We start from the raw sequence: 20,317 nt of genomic DNA on the forward strand, positions 1-20,317 counted from the left end.
CTGCTTATAAAGCACATTTCAATAAATTACAATTCTGAGAGCATTTAAGATCTTGCTTCCTAGCAATATCGTCAGTTTGGCTAAAATAAATTCATAAGAATTAAAAAAAATTATAATTCGGAAACATAAAACAATTTCTAAGTTCTAGAATGAAAAAGGAAACACTTATGAAAGAAAACACTTATGAAGAAAAACTGAATCTCTGAAGGGTCATTCTGTACCAATTTAAACCTACTTTTAAGTACAAGCAGTTTTAACAGCACGGAAGATGCAAACAAATATTTCATGGCACCTTTAACTACTGGGTATACATTTTTGCTTCCACAGACTCAGCTAAATTCTCAATCATCTTCCATTTAGGACCGTCACTCTAACAGAACAAAAAAGGAAATACAGTACTGTATTTATTAGTTGTCTTCTTTGAAACTCTCTCTTATCAGCAAAGAGGACTCACAATTGGGATGCACATGACCGTACCATCTCCCCTCCCCCCCAAAGAAAGTATAACTCTTGAAACAGACGTATGGTATTCTTTGGTATAAATACTACTGTCAACTCCCACAGAACTTTTCAAAGACCTGTCATTAAAGTTTAACTCATAAAGGTTTAAATCAGAACAGTTCTGAAACTCGTATGCCAGGTAAATGAAAAGAATCTGTCAGGTACAGAGAAGTGCTATCATAGAAGTAAATTTTCACACCCCTGTCCCAATGACAAACGTTTTATTTTTAAAAAAGAGGTCTTAAAGGGACATATTTAAATAGTACATATTAAATAAATCTTAAATTCTCTCACATGAATTTTACATGTAAACATTTTCTTTGTCAGCAGGATACCTCAGTTTTCAGTAATCACCTCTTAGCAGAGAGTTAAAAAACAAAACACGGAAATCAGCTTCTCAGCATTACAGCCGATGAGAAATTCTTTTCTGAAGGAAAACTGCAATGTCTGGGATGCCCTGCAGCCAGTGCCGGGTCTGAACTGTGGCTCTAATGTCCACTAGTTTTGTGTGGTCTCAGGCAAACGATTTAGCCACGGTGGGTCTTATTTGTAAAAAGGAGACACTAGTGTCTCCCGTGCTGGGCTGCGGTCAGATTGAAGGAAACTATGGGGGTGCACGTCCACACAGCCCAGGCGCCCCCATTCTCTCTCCTCAGTGGGTCAGGATGAGTTCTTTCCGGGGTGAAGACACAAATGAGCCCCTCGACCTTCGAAACCGAACGCTGGCCTGGCTGCCTGACCCCCTGGCCTCCAAAGCCCCTGGGGAGTAAATCAGGGCCACCACCTTCGGTCGCCCCGTCCGAGCCGACAGAGACATAGAAGGCGCCGAAACAGTCGGGTCCACTATACAAATACCATGGACCCAAGACGTCTAAAGAGTAAAAAAACGATCCTCTGCCCAGGTTCGGAGGCTCTCAGGAGAGTAATCACATCCAGATGATTACCTTGTACTACACTTAGGTATCTTCTTCTCTCTTTTTAAATCTGATTGAAGCCTCCACTGTTTTGATTTTAAACTAATTTAAATTTGATAAAACCGTGCCAGTGAAATAAAAACTCTGAAAAGTATGAAAAGTCTGAGGTTGTTATGGAAACAGAGTGGAACACTCGCCCTTTTTAATTCCTTTGTCAGACAGAAACAGCTCTGACTCTGAACCATCAAGCCCACCTTCTGCTTCATACATTATCACTGTATTTCTGCAGGTGATTTACATCTTACTAAGATGTAAATGTAAGTGTGAGATCCTCAGGGACAGAGTGTGTGTGTTTCTTTATAGCTTTTTATCTTGAAATAATTTCAAACATATAGAAAAGTTGCAAAAATAATACAAAGGATTTCCATTTATTTTGAATGTGGATTTCAACGTTAACATTTTGCTACATTTATCTCCCTCTCTCTCTGCATTGTTTTCTGAACCATGTGAAAATAGGCTGCAGACATGATGCCACCCTACCCCTAAATATGTGTGTATTTCCTAAAAAGGACCTTTGCTCATATAACCACAGTACAATGATCAAAGTCAGAAAATTAACACCGATACAACACCAATAGCTACTCTAAAGACTTTATTCTAGCTGGTATGCAATTTTAAAGTATGTACCAATTATTTCTGCAAAATCTTTGACCAAAGAATCATTTAGGTCAGGGTCAGCAAACTATAGCCTTGGGCTGTTTTTAAGGAAGTTTTTGTGGAAATCACCCACGTGCATTTTTTTTTATCTGTGGTCTCTAGCTGTTTTAGATATTAAAACAGTGAAGTTGAGTAATTTTGATAGTGACTGGTCACAAAGTCTAAAATATTTAGTATAAAAAGCATGCCAAATATATAGATAAAAAGTGTGTTAAACCATGACTTAAAAGAATGTGCATGAATATACACACACTGACATTATTGATTTCTTTAAACACATACAAATTGGTGCGGTGAGTTATGGCACATAATGGCACCCCAGGCAGACATAAAAACAAGGACATGGGTATGGAGAGAGAACCACAAACGCGCCCTGTGAAGAGTGTGTGTGCTTGTGTGTATACAGGCCTTCGATCAAGTTGACCGTGGTCTCTCTGAGGGGTGAGATTATGGTTGACTTTGGCAATTTTCATCACAGCTTCCTGAAGTTTTCTTTCATTGGGTAAAAAAGATATAGCTCATGCCAATTTCCAAACATATACCACATTTATCTTAGAGAAATTGTGGATTTTGTAAGAATATGCAAATTTCCTCAAATTTCGTAAGTGAAATATCACGCAAATTAAAACTCTGCTTCATGATACCCACTTCCTTACGCTCAGTGGTTTTCTACTTAGACTTCTAACATTTTCAATGTTGCTCAATTTTTGAAAGAAAATTCACACATCATTTATTTAGAAAACAAGCCATCTGTCCATACTCTGGGAATCATTTAATGACCTTTAAAGAAATATGGCGAATTACACAGAAGTAGTCTTATTTACAATGATTAATAAGACCTTATCTCCTCTAGTATAGAGAATACTGTTTACATAAAACAGCTTTCAAATATAACCACCTACTTGTCTAGTACAATCCAATATCAATGTAAATCAACTTGCTTACAGATGGGAAACACAGCTGTTCCCAAACCCACTTTAAACTCTATCCATGTTCAATATTTATATAAAGAAACACTCAACACCTTATGGAAAAAGGCTGATTTAATAGGACATATGAATTAAGTGTTGCTGCCGCCCTTTCTACTTGCCTGTTTGAAGACTATAACAAAAATTTCCACCTCATTTTACTTTAGCCTGTTCATTTTACTTTATATCCTGTTCGATTGCTTCACATTTATAGTAAAATGCAAAGGTGAGTGCTAGAGAGCTTAAACAGCTTAGTATCATGAACTACTCCTTCCTAAATGTTCTAAAACTATGTTATTAATTACAAATATCTAGATTTTTTATATGCTACATTAATACTTTTTTTCCTAAGACATTCTTAATTAATCTTAAACCTTTATGAAATTTAAATATTTGTTCATGCTTTATCCTCAGTTGAGATGAGCAGCAACTAATTAATCTCCATCCTTCTTATAAAAGCCCTTAATAAAAACTTAATGTTCTTAAAAGTCAATATCTTTAAAACCTCTTGTCTTTAAAAACAAACAACACCATCTCATGACTGAGGAAGCCATTCCTCTGTTCTCCTCACCTTGTTAAAGGAAGGATTTAAGAGGGAGTAGGGGCAGGGGTTTAATAGAACATACAAAACATCAGGAATGTGGCAATTAGGTCAAGTTTAATAGTAACAGTTACTATTATAGTTACTGTATGCCAGATACTGTGCTAAGTATTTCACAGACATTTAGCCCTTACACTGTTGCTGTTGTCTTTATGAACTAACTTGCTCACAGGCACAGAGCTAGAGTGGAAGAACCCACCATTCGCAGAGATGATTTAGTAACTTAGGAATATCAGCCCTGGAGTCGCACTGCCTGGGTTTGCAGACTGTCTTTACCACCTGCCAGCTGGGTGGTTTGGGTCAATTACTTTCTCTCTTTGTGTCTCAATTTCCTCATATATAAAATGGAGATGATAAGGCAGGTTGTTATGATAATTAAATGGTTAATGCATATAAAGTCTTAAAATCATGACTGGCACAAAAAAATTGCTCTCTTGCTAGTGCTCCTAACTTCCACTGGACTGAATACACGTGAGCAGAATTTGTACACTACTGCAAGATCTCTGATCACACACCTCTCTAACATTTTCCTAAATTGTTTATTTTCTAGTTCTGCATCCTGCATCGGAGTGTATGACTGACACAATGAGCTTTTTGGCTTAGCAGGTTTCTTCTATGGGTAGGTGCTACTATGCCTTCAACGGGACGTTTTAGTTCATGACAAAGGATGGACTGAGTAAATCAGTTTTATTTGGATTGCAGAATACTGGAGGGTGCTAAGTATAAACAATGTTTAAGTTTTATTAATATTACTTCCTTAGCTTGTTCTCAAAAGCTCTTTTAAAAGAATATTTAGAATCTTACTATTTCATTGTATAACCATCATTTTTTAGTCTCTCTCAAAAAAGAGATCTAAAAATAGAGCATACACCCAAAATAGTGTTCAACTTACTAGAAGTTAAAACTTCAACTAACAGCACTGAAAATATAAAAACCAAAACCAAAACCAGTAGATCAAAGCAGCACATGAAAAAAATTCCATCTCTGAACTGACCTTTGACCATCTGTACGTCCAATACCACATGTCCAGAATTAGATCATTCTCCTCTTCCTCCTCCCTCCTCCCGGCTCCAGTCTCTCTGGTGTCTCCTCTCACTCTCCAAACCCCCCTCCACGTCTAGTTTATCTAAGCCACGCTGATTCTCTCTCCCATTTTCACCGCCACCGTTCCGCTCAGGCTTTCGCCGCCCCTCACACCTCCCCTATTTCAAGCCCTCCCTTTGTCAAATCTTTCTTGACTTCACCCATCTGCTACCAGACTTAGTAAACATATTATTTATTGCTTGCTATATGCCAGGTACTGTGCTTACTAGGTATTTTTACATACAGAATCTCACTTGTTCCTTATGCAACCATGTGAAGCATTATTAGTCCCATTGTAAAGAGGAATAAAGTACTGTACTTGTGAATGAGATGGGCTGAGGGCTTTTACCGAGATCACACTGCCAAGAAGTGACCTAAGATGAAAAATTCAGAGCCAAGTCTGTCCAAAGATAGATTATGATGAGATCACTTTCATTCTAAAAGCCCCCATTATTTCTACTGTCTTGGAGTAAGAGCCAAACTTCTAAGCCTGGTAAAGTACTTCTATAATATGATCCAATGTTTTTACTTTTGTTTTGCATAATCTTCTTACACTACTGTATTCTTTAGCCAACCTGGACAACCCACTATATCCTAAACATACTCAAATATTTTCCCTTTTTATTTGCATTTACCCCACGACTTCTACTTTGAAATGTACTCCCTACCATCTCAAAATCCTACCTATGAGGTATGTCTGGAAAAAGTCCAACCATTGTTAATATAATGAGAACGGTTTGCACAAAATCAATGTAGTCTGGCAGCCAAGGAGAATGGACTGGAATGTGCATGTGTGAACAGTGACAACTTCACTGTACTAGTCACTGGGGGTGGTAGACATTATTGAGTGGGCATGTGTATTGTATGGACTTCACATTCAAAATGACTAAGCAAGATGAGCAAAAAACCTGCAACAAATTTTGCATTAAGCTGGAACATTCCTCTGCAGAAACTACTCGGATGATTTAGAAGGGTGTAGCTACAGGCAACTGGTGGCTGGCAACTTCATCACAACTATGTGCCCACTTGTGCATCACGTCTCGTGCAGAGTTTTTCAGTGACACATCAAATCACCCAGGTGATTCATTCTCCCTACAGCCCAGATTTGGCGCCCTGAGACTTCTGGCTTTCCCCAAAACTAAAACACCTTTGAAAGGGAAGAGATTTCAGATTGTCGACAAGATTCAGGAAAATACGATGGGGCAGCTGACGGCGACAGGGAGAGCTGTGTGAGGTCCCAGGGTGTCAACTTGAAAGGGCACAAAGGCAGCATTGTTTTATGTACAATGTTTCTTGTATCTTGTTCAATAAATGTCTCTAGCATAGTACATGGCTTGATACTTTCTGGACAGACCTCCAATACTGTGAGGCTTGACTCCTTAACCTATTGTTTCTTGATCTTCCCAAAAGAATGCTATGTCCCCATCACTGGACCCTCACAGTGCTTTATTCTGAAACTCTCTCAGAGCATTCATATGCTAACAGCAATACTAGGCTGCTGTACTGTTGATCTTATTTCCTCACTGCCTATTTTCCTTGAAGAAAAGGACCGTGTTCACATTGCCTTACACCTCACACTCAGTTTTTTCTTTCTCATACTCACAGTATCTTATGCTTGTTTAATTTGGAGCATTGCTGTTTCTACATTTTAACCAAAGTTCGTATTCTTTATGCAGTATTTCAAAATCATATTAAATACACTTAGAAAATATGAGACCAAGAACCGCATTCCTCATTTTTAACCAAGATAAACTTTAAGGGTGGAAATACCTCACAGGATTTACTACTAAAGTTCAAAAACATTTAGCTTACTAAGAAGCCAAATTACAGAACATTGTATGTGGTTAAAATTTATCGAGTCCCTACTGTATTCACAAATATTATGAAACTGAACTAAACCAGAGTTTTCATAAAGACTGACATTTTCAAAAAAGCTTTATTTGCTTTAATCTTTCTTTCTTTGCTAAGATTAAGATTGTAAATGGCAAATGATTAAACAGGAGTGCCACAATGCTATCTGCAAGGCATCTGGCCTTAAATGCCAAAATGCCAACTAAGAAGCACCTTGCCTAATGTATATATAAATTTGTGTCTTGGACGTTCTTACTTGAAATCAAAGTTCTTTACAGAGATCTTTTAGACTCTTTGTACGTACATTCAATAGTTTGTAGATAGATCTAAATAGATAATCAGTAAGATTTCAAAAACTCTCCAAAACTAAAAGGGAAGTAAAATTTTAGGTCACACAGTCATTTTATTTAGGCTACATTAAACTATGCACATAGAGTTAGAGGTTCTTCTAATAGTATTATTAAAGACATCAAAAGAATTATTAAAATAATTATTATTAACATCATAATAATTGTAAACTAAAATCCTTAGTTTAAAAACAAGGTTTTAAATTATTTTTTTTAACAACAGGAATATTGAGCAGTAAATCTCATCCCGTGGACTTCCTCAACCTCAACATTTTTACTTGGTTAAGACACATATCAGAAACAGCTTGAAAGGAGAAAAAGAGAGAGCAATGTGACTAAGTCATGTTGAAACGTGAACGTCTGAAAGAAAAAGGGTTGAGGGTAAATGCAGGCTCATGGCCGGCCAGCCAGCCTGTCTTCCCAGAACATTTACTAAATGCCCACTAAGTGCCAAGTGCCGTGGGCCAAAACAATCATGGTATGTGCTGCAAAGGCAGATATTGGTGGAGATAACACAGATCAAATGTTCATACAAATACAAATGTGAATTCCTAACTGTGATAAGTGTTACCAAAGGGTTTTATGTTCATTAGGGAAAGTTTCCTAGAAGCATGATGATTGGTTGCTGCATCGGTCAGGTTCTGATGAAACAGAAAACAGGAACTTGAAAACAGGGAAATGTCTATTCAGCGGTGGAAGAACTGAGAACCAAACAGGGGACAGTGAAGCAACTCAAACATTAGCAACAGTCAGAACTCACACAGACCTTGGGCTGGAAGGACAGAGGGAGAGTGTGTATCAGCAGAAGCCACAGGCTGGAGCATCACGTAGAAGCTGGGGGGGGCCTGTTCTGTGGGAAGCATGGAGGAGAACAGCAGCTGCCAGACTTGTCCAAGGAGGAGAGGACAAAGGATACCTTGGCTTCTCTAGTCCGCTTGCCGTTCCCACCAGAGCTTCACGTTGGCCAAACCCAGCTGAAAGTCAGCTGACAGTGCAGCTCTGGAAAAACATCCAGTAGAGGTAAGCCTTCTCACGACATGATGCAGGGGAAGGGCCTGCACTGTCTGGGGGCAAACAAGCTGAGGTCTGGCACAAGCAGAGACCTGAGAAGTGGGGGTGGGATAGGCAGGCACGAGGAGGGCTGTGCCGGGGGAAGGAGGCATGCGTGCCATGGCTGTGTAGTGGACAGAGTGTGGCAAGCATGAAGGAGGGAAGGGTGGCCAGCGTAGCTAAAGCAGAATGGGAGGGTAGAAGGCGGGGCTGCAGAAGCAGAGGGGAGGCCAGAGGAGGTTTTCTAATACACATCTGGAGTTTGTCCTTATTCAAACTGCACCATTTTGACACCATTGCGATACAAGGAGGCAGCTGATAGGGTCAGATTTATATTTCAAAACAATCACTTACACTCCCCCATCCCCCGGGAAGTTCATGTGACAACTGCAGAAATTCTACTCGGTGCAAGACAAGTAGCATAAAAAGAAAATAGCATTATTTGTGCTCTCCGTGAAGCCAACCATCAAGTTTGTAGTGTGCAGTATTATTAAAGGCCTTTTAAGTACCTCCTTTTCGCATTTATCACCTGATACCATCAGAAACGTGAGATTTATCTTCATAGTCTCATACACTTAGTTCCCTGCTCAGTAAATTTGTTGATTATCCTACTGTTTACTTTTTGTATTTATAGGCTTCCATTAATCATTCACGTACCTTTGTCTTTTCAGCTGAAGGTCACTAATTTTTTCCCGCCCATTTATCTTTATATGGCTATCTCACTCCCGTGTTAATTTAAGCTCTTTCTCCCCACCTGATCCAGCTGTTATAAATTTCCTGTACTGTAGAAACCTGAAACGCACAAATAATTCTGAGAGGAATTACATGGTTTTTAAATAAGTATATTCATTTTATGATACCTACGCCCATGAAGTGGAGTAATTCAGGGCATTACACCTGGTCAAATTTACTGTTCCCCAAATCCTTAAGAGAGATTTGGGGAACAGTAAATCTCTGTTTTTACTGTGATTTGGGAAGCTTTGCTGTGGCTCTTCATCAAAAGCTTTCTGAACATTGAAAATGAATTTACTATTTCCATTCCTTCTACACACTTGTTTAGCATCTTTGTATTAGACAGGAATGATTTTCCTATATTACTGGGTTAGCCAAAAAGTCTGTATGGTTTTTGCCGTAAAATAAAAGACACATTTTTCATTGTTATCAATAACTTTATCGATTTGCATATTTTGAGTATGTCGGCTATCTCCTGTGTGATTAATTGAGAACGTTGACTGTTCTCAATTAATGTCTTGATTTGATTGCTATCAACTTCAACTGGTTTACCCGACCATGGAGCATTGTCCAGCGAGAAATCTTCAGCACGAAACTTTGCAAGCCACTTTTGACACGTTCAATCAGTCAAGGCACCTTCTACATATACTACACAAATCTTTTTTTGCATTTCAGTTGTGTTTTTACCTTTCTTGAAATAATAAAGCATAATATGCCAAAAATATGTATTTTCTTCCATCTTCAATATTAAAATGGCTATACAAAAATTCACCAATTTTGATAAGGTTTTTTTTTTTTAAATGTACACTGATATGACAGCTGTCATAATACAATCTAGCAGAATTGTTTTGAATGAAGGTAAAGACAACTAAGCACTACTAGAACCATCTAACAGAAAAATCCAAACAAACTTTTTGGCCAGCCCAATATATTTCTTCCCAACTGATTACCTTTTCTCTGCCAATTTTTCCTCTACAGTTGCCCTAACCTTTACTCTGTAAGTAAAGGGAGAGTCACTGGGTTCTATAATAAGGCAGATTGCCTCTGAGTCACACTCAGTCTTGGGCAACTGAACATGGCTAATCTTTTTATGAAGGCCCTTCCAGTCAAATCCTAGCTACCCAGTTCAGAGCTCTCCTTGCCCCTGTTCTAGAATGATATCACTATGACCACTCCTCAAACGTCTCCTAATTACCAGAATACCATTCACAGTCCAGTTTTTGTTAGAAGCAGTGGGATTTAATGGAACAAGTATAGATGCTACAAGCAGAAGACATTGGGTCTTTGCATATGGCAAAAGAATTTCACAAATTCTAGGCTTCATCTCTTCAAATATCTTTTTAATTTTAAGTGTATGTTTAAAAAATTTAAGGAAGCCTTATATAAGTTATTTACTTCTCAGAATCATATCCTTTTAAATATGAGGGAAGCAACACTGAAGAGAAAGAAAGGTGCCACTCGAGTCAAACAAAAAGATAAAGTTCAGAATCTGTCTGACTTTCTCATTTTGGGTCCGGCTGATGCTATCCAAAGCCCTTAGCAGTTGCCAATGGGAAGCTGCCAATGGATACCATATAACCCTCTGAAAGGAATATACCAATTCTGATTAAGAGTTCCAAATGACCATTTATAGAGTCTCCCCAGTTGTTAGCTGAATGCTCTTCAGGGATTTATTACTTCTTTTTCAGGCAGATCTGAAGTATCTTGACATCTAATGCTTTTCACCACAATTCCCTCTGGTATCTGCATATTAGGCTACATAAGACAGGAAGTGCTCCTGCTTCTGTTTATGCCGAGTGCATGGCTGTTCCTGCACGTCTCTTCTGCCCATCTACTGTGTGTATCCAAGGGACCCAAAAAACTAATTCAGTTTCCATTTCCAAGCAGGAAAAAAAATCCATATTCTTCCTTCTCCTTTAATAGTGACATATTTATGCAATTGTATTGACTTAATAGTTATTTGGATTTTTAACATTCTGTCTCTAATCACAGAAGGAAAGCCTTGGTCTCTTATAAAGAACAACTGCTTTCAAGTGTCTGAGTGCAGACTGTACACTCAGAGTGTGGAAGGACAGAGTAGGGTCAGGACCAGGAATGTACACAAAAAGCTTGTTTTTAAAATCAAAACTCATTTCATCCTTTTATTCAAAATGGAAAACACAGGTAAGGACAGGGCAGAACAGCTGGGCGTCAGCCGGCCCCAGTGCCTCCCCTCGACCCCAGAACTCCCAGATTCAGAGGTTCCACAGCTCCTCTTCATGCTGTCTTCTCTTCTCCCCAAAAGGCCAAGCATTCCGAATTGCACAAAGAACAAAACAATCTACTTGAAGAATGAAGACACAGTGTGGATAAATGATAAAAAGATGACATAGATGATACAGGCAGGATAGTTGAAACAGGCAAAGAGAAGATAAGAGAAAAGAACATTTACTCATCGCCTATTTTTTATGTCTTGAACTAAGGGTAAGTTGGGAAGTGGGCGGCCAATGGTGAGGGAACTCCAGTTCTGGGAGAGCAACGCTCAGGATCTCTCTCTTTAATACTGTGTGTGTATGTGATATTTATATGATGTTTGTTTTACCACACACAATAATGATTACACTTTAAACACTTTTAATATGTCAGATAAATTTTATTGTGGATTTTATTTGATAACACTATAAATTCTAAAGATATATAGTGGTTTTTAGAGTTTTCCTATTAAAATATCAATCGTGGACTGAAACTTTTAAAAATCTGAACTCCTTAAATTTGTTCATTAGTGAAAGGGAAGCAAATTATCATCACCAAATCTGCATATTCCAATGGAATGAAAATAAAATGCCCTCTTTTGGTGTAGGTAAACATATTTTTAGTATTGACTATGTCATTTCTTGCAAGATAATCCTCTAATTTTTGTTAAAGCCCAATATCCAATTTATTTGCAACTCAACTGTCATATTTAATGGGGTTCTCATGAAGAATCTTTCCTTATTATTTTTAAATACAGTGTTTTTTTAAAAGATTTTATTTATTTTTAGAGAGAGGGGAAGGGAGGGAGAAAGGGAAAGAAACATCAATGTGTGGTTGCCTCTCATGCACCCCTCACTGGGGACCCAGCCTGCAACCCAGGCATGTGCCCTGACTGGGAATCAAACCGGTGACCCCTTGATTCACAGGCCAGTGCTCAATCCACTGAGCCACACCAGCCATGGCTCTTTCCTCATTATTTTTAAATAACAAACTCAAAGTACATTATTTAGCCTACGCACGCTTTTATTTTGCAAGTGAGATAGCAAGCAGGTCACTGACCCGAGTGGATTTCTAACAAGGAAGAAAGCAGGCTTTATGCCAGCTATTTAAATTAAATTATTCCCTGATATTCCAATTTCAGAAAAATTCCCTTAAAAATAAAAGGTCATCAAATAGATTGAAATCTTTTCTTGTCACGAGAGTGCTGACTGATGACCTAAAAGGCATTCATAACCCTTTTCTCTTACCTTCTACTTCTACAAAGGCTGAAAAACTACAGTGATCCTCCAAGCTTCCTTCCTGCTGGGGGCAGGGGGTGGGGCATATGACTCAGCTCTAACCAATGAGATGTAAGTGGAAATCTCTGGGTGGAGCTTCCAGGAAAGAATGTAAAAAGGACAAGACCTCCTCTGGCATGCCTTACGCCTCACCCTTTTTCTTGAAAGGTGGACACCTAGGGGGGCATTAGATGTTTGGCAACCATCAGAACAAAAGCCCCATGCTGAGGATGATGGAGGAGAAAGCCAGTAAGAGTCAGGCTCCTTGATTACATGCAAACCCTGACTTGCCACACAAGAGAAGTTTCTTTTCTGCTTAAGCCACGTTCATTAGATTTTGCTAATACTTGCAGCTAATGCATTATAGCTATTCAACCTCCACCCTCAACCTTTGTGCAAGTACTACAGATCTAAAGTTTCCCCTCTATTATTGATCTTCACCTATTAGTGGCATAATCAGGTATATTATAGTGCTTTAAAAACTCAAAGGAATATTTAAAATATGGGGGGAATTAAGTTTCTTTCATTCTTCATATTCACTGAAATTAGTGACTGAGTAAATTTCAACGTTTAAAGAACTAATTTAAATCTGCAAGATTATGTTTATAAAAAGACAGTATCCCACCTTATAAAATACTTTAGCATACTTATTTTTTAATGATGCTCTTTTTTCTATCTAAATTTACAATATAACCCAAATTTCCAAATCCCATTCTGCAAAGCTTTATGTACTCTTGAAGAACACTCTAATTCTCCCTACAGTTATTAAATTCAGACATATGTAATTTAATGCCTGAAGACACTTAATTGCTGCTGACATTTTTGACACCAGATGTAATTAGTAGTTAGTTATTTCGCCAAAACTACCTATGGCATACGCTAAGATCTAAAACTATGACAAGATTAAAGTCTTATTAACCTTTGCTATAAAATATTAAACCTGTCTAATATCATCTAATAAGGGAAACTGAAAATGCCAATAGCAATGGCAAGTTATGACTATTTCACACCCAGACAAAACAATGTTTTTTCATGTATTTATGTATTTCAGAACAAATTGTAAAGCTAGTTATTTTATTCCTGAGGAGTTGCTTCAAATTGGCTGAGACGTAACTTAAAAAAAGAGTTAAGGCATGAACGACCACCAAAAAGGGAGAGAATTCCCCCAAAACCACCATTTTGACCATGTCATTCCCGTGTGCAAAATCCTCAGCAGCTCCTCTGTGCTTTCACGCATTCGCTCTGTGGGTCAGCCATCCTCCCTTTCCAGCTTCCCTTCTCCCTGCGTTCCCTCCCGACCAACATTATTTATTCCAAAAGAATTCACATTGCTCAATTTTTCTGTAAGTATGTTCACAACAGTTACTGAATAAAGAAGTTGGAAGCAATTTAAAAGTCAAAGGAACATCTATAAAAAATACCACATAATCATTAAAAGTCATGTTCCTTAAGAGCATGACAATATGCTTATGGCCTATTTAAAAAATTGAGAGTTGTGATTATTTTTAAAAATGATATGAAGAAAAAAAGACTATTCTACAAATACCAGAAGGCACATTACTACTGCTGTAAAACAGGTAGGTAAATACAGTTCAAAAGTACCTATGCATCAGTATACTGAAGACATAATAGAGAAATAGTTTTCCCAAATACTGGCTATAAATAATTAATCACAGAATTGGCTATACTGCCACCAAGAAATAAATGTGCTAGAAACAGTGAAATACCTAAGTTATTAAATATGTCTTTAAAGAATACCATTGTAATTTATTCCTGCAAAAACATTATTGATGTGCTAAATGGATCTTATCTTTAAAAAGACTAGAAGTAACCCCTGGGAGGTTTGGGAATTCCAAGAAGCACTCCTGGAGTTTTATTATTACCAAACCCATAATATTTCCAGTATATGCTTAGTATATACAATAAATCTTAATAAAAATAGGCTGCAGGTTCCTTTATGGCATAGACTTTTATTTTCCTACTTCAGACATAAAATTCTGGGATTTAATTTCCAATGCAAAATTTTGTGGACTTAATAAACTCTGTAGACAACAGTTTGTTAAATACTGTAAACCTTTAATAGTCTACTAGATTTATGCAAATTCCAAGAAGTGTATCATAATTCCAATTAAAATTTATATGCAGAACATTCAGAAAATCCCAACTCAACTTTGGGAAAAAATTAACTAATAACTAGTGACAATTTTTATTGATTTAATAACCCAAAGAATCTAAGTCCAATAAAAACATGTTGAGAATAGAGTAGTTTTTATTTATTATTAATTCTAGCACTTAAAATATTTTAAAAACCTTTAAGAGTCTTACAATTTAGGTGACAGTCTTTTTTGAGATATCAAAAAAGAAACCAGAACGCAAAGTCCTTCGCACACCAAAAGTACAAGGTCTGTCTGGAAAAAGTCCAGCCATTGCTACTATAATGAGAACAGCTTGCATGGCATCGAAGTAACCTGGCAGCCAAGGGGAATGGAATGTACATGTGTGAACAGTGACAACTTCACTGTACTAGTCACTGGGGGCAGTAGATGCCGAGTGAGCAGGTGTATTGTGTGGACTTCGCGTTCAAAATGACTGAGTAAGGAGAGCAAGGAATCTGCATCAAGTTTTGCGTTAAGCTTGAACGTTCTTCTGCGGAAACTATTTGGGCGATTCAGAAGGCTGTGGCTACGGCCACTGGTGATGAGCGGCTTCATCACAGCTACATGTCCGCTTGTGCATCACGTCTCGTGCAGATTTTTTTGGCGAAACATCAAATCACCCAGGTGACTCAGCTCCCCTACAGCCTAGATTTGGCAACCTGAGACTTCTGGCTTTTCCCCAAACTAAAATCACCTCTGAAAAGGAAGAAATTTCAGACTGTCGATGAGATGCAGGAAAATATGACAAGGAAGCTGGATGGTGATTGGGAGAACTGCGTGGAGTCCCAAGGTGTCTGCTTGGAAGGGGGCTGAGGTGTCACTGTCCTGCGTACAATGTTTCTTGTATCTGGTAGAAATAAATGTCTCTATTTTTCATGTTACATGGCTGGATACCTTCTGGACAGATGTCGTATATCCCAAATCCGTCCTCTCCTTTCCATTTCCTTGGCTCCCACCGACAGTAATTCACCCCCTACCTGAAGGCCTCCTAACCGATCTCCCTTTGGGGTTACTCTTGTCCTCCTACAATCCTCTCTTTATACAGGCAAAATGTTTTTTATAAAACGTATACCATATCTTGTCACTCCTTGTCTTGAAACTACCACACCACAAGTAGTAAAATCCAAACCCCTTGCCATGCCCCATATGATGAAACACGACTCTACCTCACATGTCGTGCTTTTGCTTCGCGAGCCTGCCTTCTGTCCCTCGAACACACCTGCTTTGTCTCTGCTGACCCTTTGGCTTGAAAGGTCTTCTACCTCCTCATTCCCCAAACGTTCCCCATGGCTCACTCCTCCTTATGATTCCGGCCTCATCTTCGGCACAAGGTTTCAGGTTTAGTGAATAAAAATAGGGGACGTGCTTACACTAACAAAAATGATTCATTGTTTACCTTAAATTCGAATTTAACTGGGCATCGGCTCCAGGGCCATGGGCTGGCAAGCCTGCTCCAGTGTCGTCTTTTTAGAGAAATTCCTCATCATCACCAGATCTAAAGAGTCTCCTTGTCATAACTTATTACTCCTTTATCAAAAGCCTATTTTCTTCATCATCCTTGTCAATCTCTGGAAATTTCTTTGCTCGCTTCTTTGATTTACTCATTTATTGCTATGTTCTTCCTCCATCCTATGTGTCGGTCCCCTTCCCCATCACAGAAGCCTCACACCAAACCTCTCCCCTGTGTTAGCACCACAAAAACAGGGTCCTTTCCTGTCTTGTATTGTTTCAAACCTGGCATCTACATGTATTTTATGAGTACAAAATAAGCACTCATAAATATCTGTTGAATGAGTGAATGCTCTGAATTTATATGCTTTCTAAGGGTTTAGAATTAGTTCTAATTCCATACCTGTGAAACAATTTCAGAGTTCTGGAAGGAAAATTAGTCAGACTAAGTTTCTTATGCAAGCAAACAATTTGAATGATATAGTTTTATGTGAGTCATTTCATTACTGATATTGTTCTGTAACAGGACAAATAAATAAAAGCTGTTTACAATTATTTGCACATCACCAAAAATAACTAGGAATATAAAAATATTAATAAAAGACATGCTTACAGAATACAAGCTTTAAACAGATATAAAACTATGCAATAAATTTTACCGTCTTAATAGAACTCCTCTGTTTTTCTTCCCAGACACCACTGCTCAACTCAAGTGTGCAGTGAATATTTGCCTCTCTGTCATAGGATCCAAAAATGAGTAACCTGTAGTATCAAAATACAACAAGGAGACTATTATACCAGTTATGTACATTAAAATTTTTCTTTCAGACCATTAAACCATGAAGTAATAAATTATTCGATTACTATTATAACTTTGTAACAGAAAAAAAAATCAAATTCTTGGTACACCCTCTAGTGGAAAAGTGAAGTAAAGCTAAAATTAGGTGAAATTTCAGGACAAGCTGTTTTTCAGCAGCTAAATCACACAGAAAGTAGTATCTATTAATGAAGTAAACAAACTGACCAGGTATCTATACAAGAGCTATAGATCTTCAAATCAGTTTGTTGAATTTAAAAAGTTGTAGAATAATGCCTATAGTACAGTGATTTTCAACAGGTGTGCCACAAGAATTTTTAAAACATGCAATACCTGACTATTTAGTTAGGGGCGCCGACTTCTTTTCCCTAAGATTGTCAAGTAAAAAAATGACAATAGCCAACACAATAGCCGCCTGGTGTGAGTTAGCCAAAATTATACCTATTTTACTTGTTAGATTTGCAAAAAAAAACATATTTTTTGGTGTACCACAGAATTTTAGTAATTAGTTTTTATGTGCCATGAGATTAAAAAGGTTGAAAATTGCTGCTATAGTGTACCATCTCTATAAAAGTTCAACAGATATAAAATAGTACAATATAGTTGCTTATGAATGAACACACACTTGTTAAACAGTGCTTTAACAACCTATTGCCAAAATCATTAAGATTCATAATTATAAAATATTAAGTTGAGAAAAATGGGAATTTTCACTTAGCAGAGCTTTGCTGCCACCATCTGTTTGAAAGAGCAAACTACCTAAGGGCCTACACTCCCATGCAGAGAAGGCTGTGTACCAGCTAGGGCTCCCCAATTCCCAAAAGATATCAACCTTCAGGATTCAGGAACAAGAAAGCACAGTTCTTGGAATCCTGCCCTGAAATCCATAAGTTAGTCTATATTTTTCATATCACCACTTTTATGTTTCTTTAAAAATAATTTTTATCCTTTAAAAAGAATAACGAAATTTAATAAAAAACTTAAAATGAGTCACAGACCTAAATGTAAGAGAAAAACATAAAAGTAAATCTTTGTAACTTTGGATTAGGCAATGGTTTCTTAAGACAGGGCACCAAAAGCACAAACAGCAAAAGAAAAATAGATAAATGAGACTTCACTGAAATTAAAATGTTTGTGTTTCAAAGGATACCATCAAGTAAGTGAAAAGACAATCCACAGAATGGGAGGAAATACTCTCCAATCATGTGGACTTGGGTCCTTGGTTAAGGATCTGAAGTCTCAATAAAGAATGTCCTTTGACGGCCATCGGCCTAGATCTGGGAGGGCTCCAGAGCTCTAGCGTGTGGTGATGGGCGTCAGGCCCCTCTGTGCTAGGAGAGGTCTGGGGCTGGCCGGCCGGGGTACAACCTGTGCACTCAAAACTGAGGTGCTCTGAAGGAGCGGGAATCTACTACCAAGCCTCACACATTGTTCCCATCAGAGAAAAACAACTCCTCCCCAACCACATACCTTCTATTTCTTATATGATATTGAGCTCCATCATAATTGTATGAGACCAACATCACGTATGTGGGCCATTGTTGGTTGAATGTTGTGCAGTATGTGACTGTACAGTACTTGACCACACACCCTCAATCTTGGGTAGTGTAGAGAAGACTGCAAATAAATCCCGAATTCCTTTTAGTACGTATGGTTTCTGAATTTTTATGAACAAATCAATTCTGAAACTATTTGAGATGTACTATAGAACTAAGCAAATGAGTAAGAAGTGCTGAAATATCACCACAGTTCAAGGGACATAAAAAAATGAAACAAGACTGAAGCGAGGCAAGGAACAACCCAATGAACTGGAGCTGGAAGTGTCAGGTGAACTCGCGATTTCTAACTTGTGTCTATGTATGCGTAGATGTGTAAGTGTCTATACACATACGTATTTCACAACTCTGTCCGTTGAAGGGACCTGTGAATATATGAGGTAGTGATGAACAACCCAACACCCAGATCTTAATTTCTAATTTCTAATTTCTAATTCTCTATTAAAAGGAATCAGGGCTCTGGTAAAATAGCTGATTCTAGGATTGAAACAGAGAAGATACAAAATGAACCTGGAAAAGCTTGTTATACCAGAAAGTAATGGAGACCTAAAAAAAGAAAAAGAAAAGAAAGAAAGATGGGATCATGTCACAAGCATGAAGGGGTGCCTAGTGGCCAAATCAGGGATATTCACACACAAAATAATTAAGAATAGTAAAGAATTACAACCATTGAAAAATACAGAAATTCAGGGGTCTGTGCTGATAATAGGTAATTGGGCAATGAGACAGGACTCTTGGTAATAGAATAGAATATCAATTGCTGGAATTTTCTGTACTTGCATTAACATTAAAAAAATTTTTTGAGTGACTTATTTTTGGAAGCCAGTTAAACAAAATAACACTAAAAGCTGCTAAGAAACTACATGCTTTAGAACAGTGTAAGTGTGACTCAGTAAAGAAGTGACCTTAATTAGAATCTTCTATCCATAATTAGGACAGATTATAACCTAAATATACCACTTTGGAGTACAGAGCTCTCACACAAAACATTATAGACTTTGCCTTTACTACTATAATTTTAGTTTGTTTTTTAAAATATAACTGGTTGATAAAGCAAAGCAAAGCAAATGTATCCATTATGCAAATGGTACATAAAATGTCACATAAAGATGATAAATCCCACCTAGAATTTGGTGCCAAATTTCTTTTCCCCTGAAGAACATACTCAGTTTATCAGAAAATGGGAGCTAAATAATCCATTAAGCTTCCTTTGTTGCCAGAAAATTGATCTTCTCGATATGGTTGTTTTTAATCTAATTTATCTTCTATTTAACTGCACATAGGCAGGTTTTCTTTGCAAAATACTTCAAATCCTTTAAGACTATAAATTATAAGTTAAAAATAGTCTTAATAATATGATTGTAACACTAATGTGCAATAATTTAGTTTTCTAATTGCAGCACTACAAATAGAGCAACTGAGTTCATCAGTGACTTAAAAAAATCAACTTCAGTTCAACATAAAAAACAATGCTAGAACCAATTTTTACAAACAAAATTGTGTTTCCATTCCCAAATTTTTTTTTAAAGATTTCATTTATTTCTACAGAGAGGGGAAGGGAGGAAAAAAGAGAGGGAGAGAAACACTGATGTGCAAGAGATCCATCAATTGGTTGCCTCTCACAAGCTCCCAACTGGGGACCTGGACGGCAACCCAGGCACATGCCCTGATTGGGAATCGAATCAGTGACCTTTCCATCTGAAGGCCAGCACTCAGTCTGCTGAGCCACAGCAGACAGGGCCCATCCCCAGACTTTTAACTGGGAAGTTCAAAACTCTATTTTGAATAATTAGGAAAGAACCTCCCTTTACAGTATGAGACTGTCTTAAAGTAATAAAATTCAAATTCCTGTTCTCATGACCAAATATGCAAAAGAGAACAGGTTTGTTTCAAGATTTTTCTTTGTGATAAAAACTATAATGATTACATTAAGGCACAACAGTATTGCAGAAGTAACATTTACTGAAGGCTTACTATGTGGTAGACACTGGTTTAATTACCTATTTCTGACCCCACCTTGCCTGTTTTACAGATGTGTCATTTGCCTAAGAACATACAACGAACAG

The 20,317-nt window shown here is 37.7% G+C and overlaps 1 protein-coding gene across 1 annotated transcript in view; it reads right to left on the reverse strand.

Annotated features, from left to right (window-relative positions):
- The window catches only part of PDZD8 (PDZ domain containing 8), a 66,176-nt gene that overhangs the window by 20,993 nt on the left and 24,866 nt on the right, over nucleotides 1-20,317 (reverse strand). The window contains exon 3 of the mRNA XM_054581581.1: nucleotides 16,538-16,640. Within this exon, the coding sequence (XP_054437556.1) occupies nucleotides 16,538-16,640 (103 nt within the window). The remainder of the gene's footprint in view (nucleotides 1-16,537; nucleotides 16,641-20,317) is intronic.

The sequence above is a fragment of the Pteronotus mesoamericanus genome, unplaced genomic scaffold (assembly GCF_021234165.1).
Source record: "Pteronotus mesoamericanus isolate MK-2021 breed Mesoamerican mustached bat unplaced genomic scaffold, CSHL_Meso_final contig_657, whole genome shotgun sequence".
Classification (NCBI taxonomy): domain Eukaryota; kingdom Metazoa; phylum Chordata; class Mammalia; order Chiroptera; family Mormoopidae; genus Pteronotus; species Pteronotus mesoamericanus.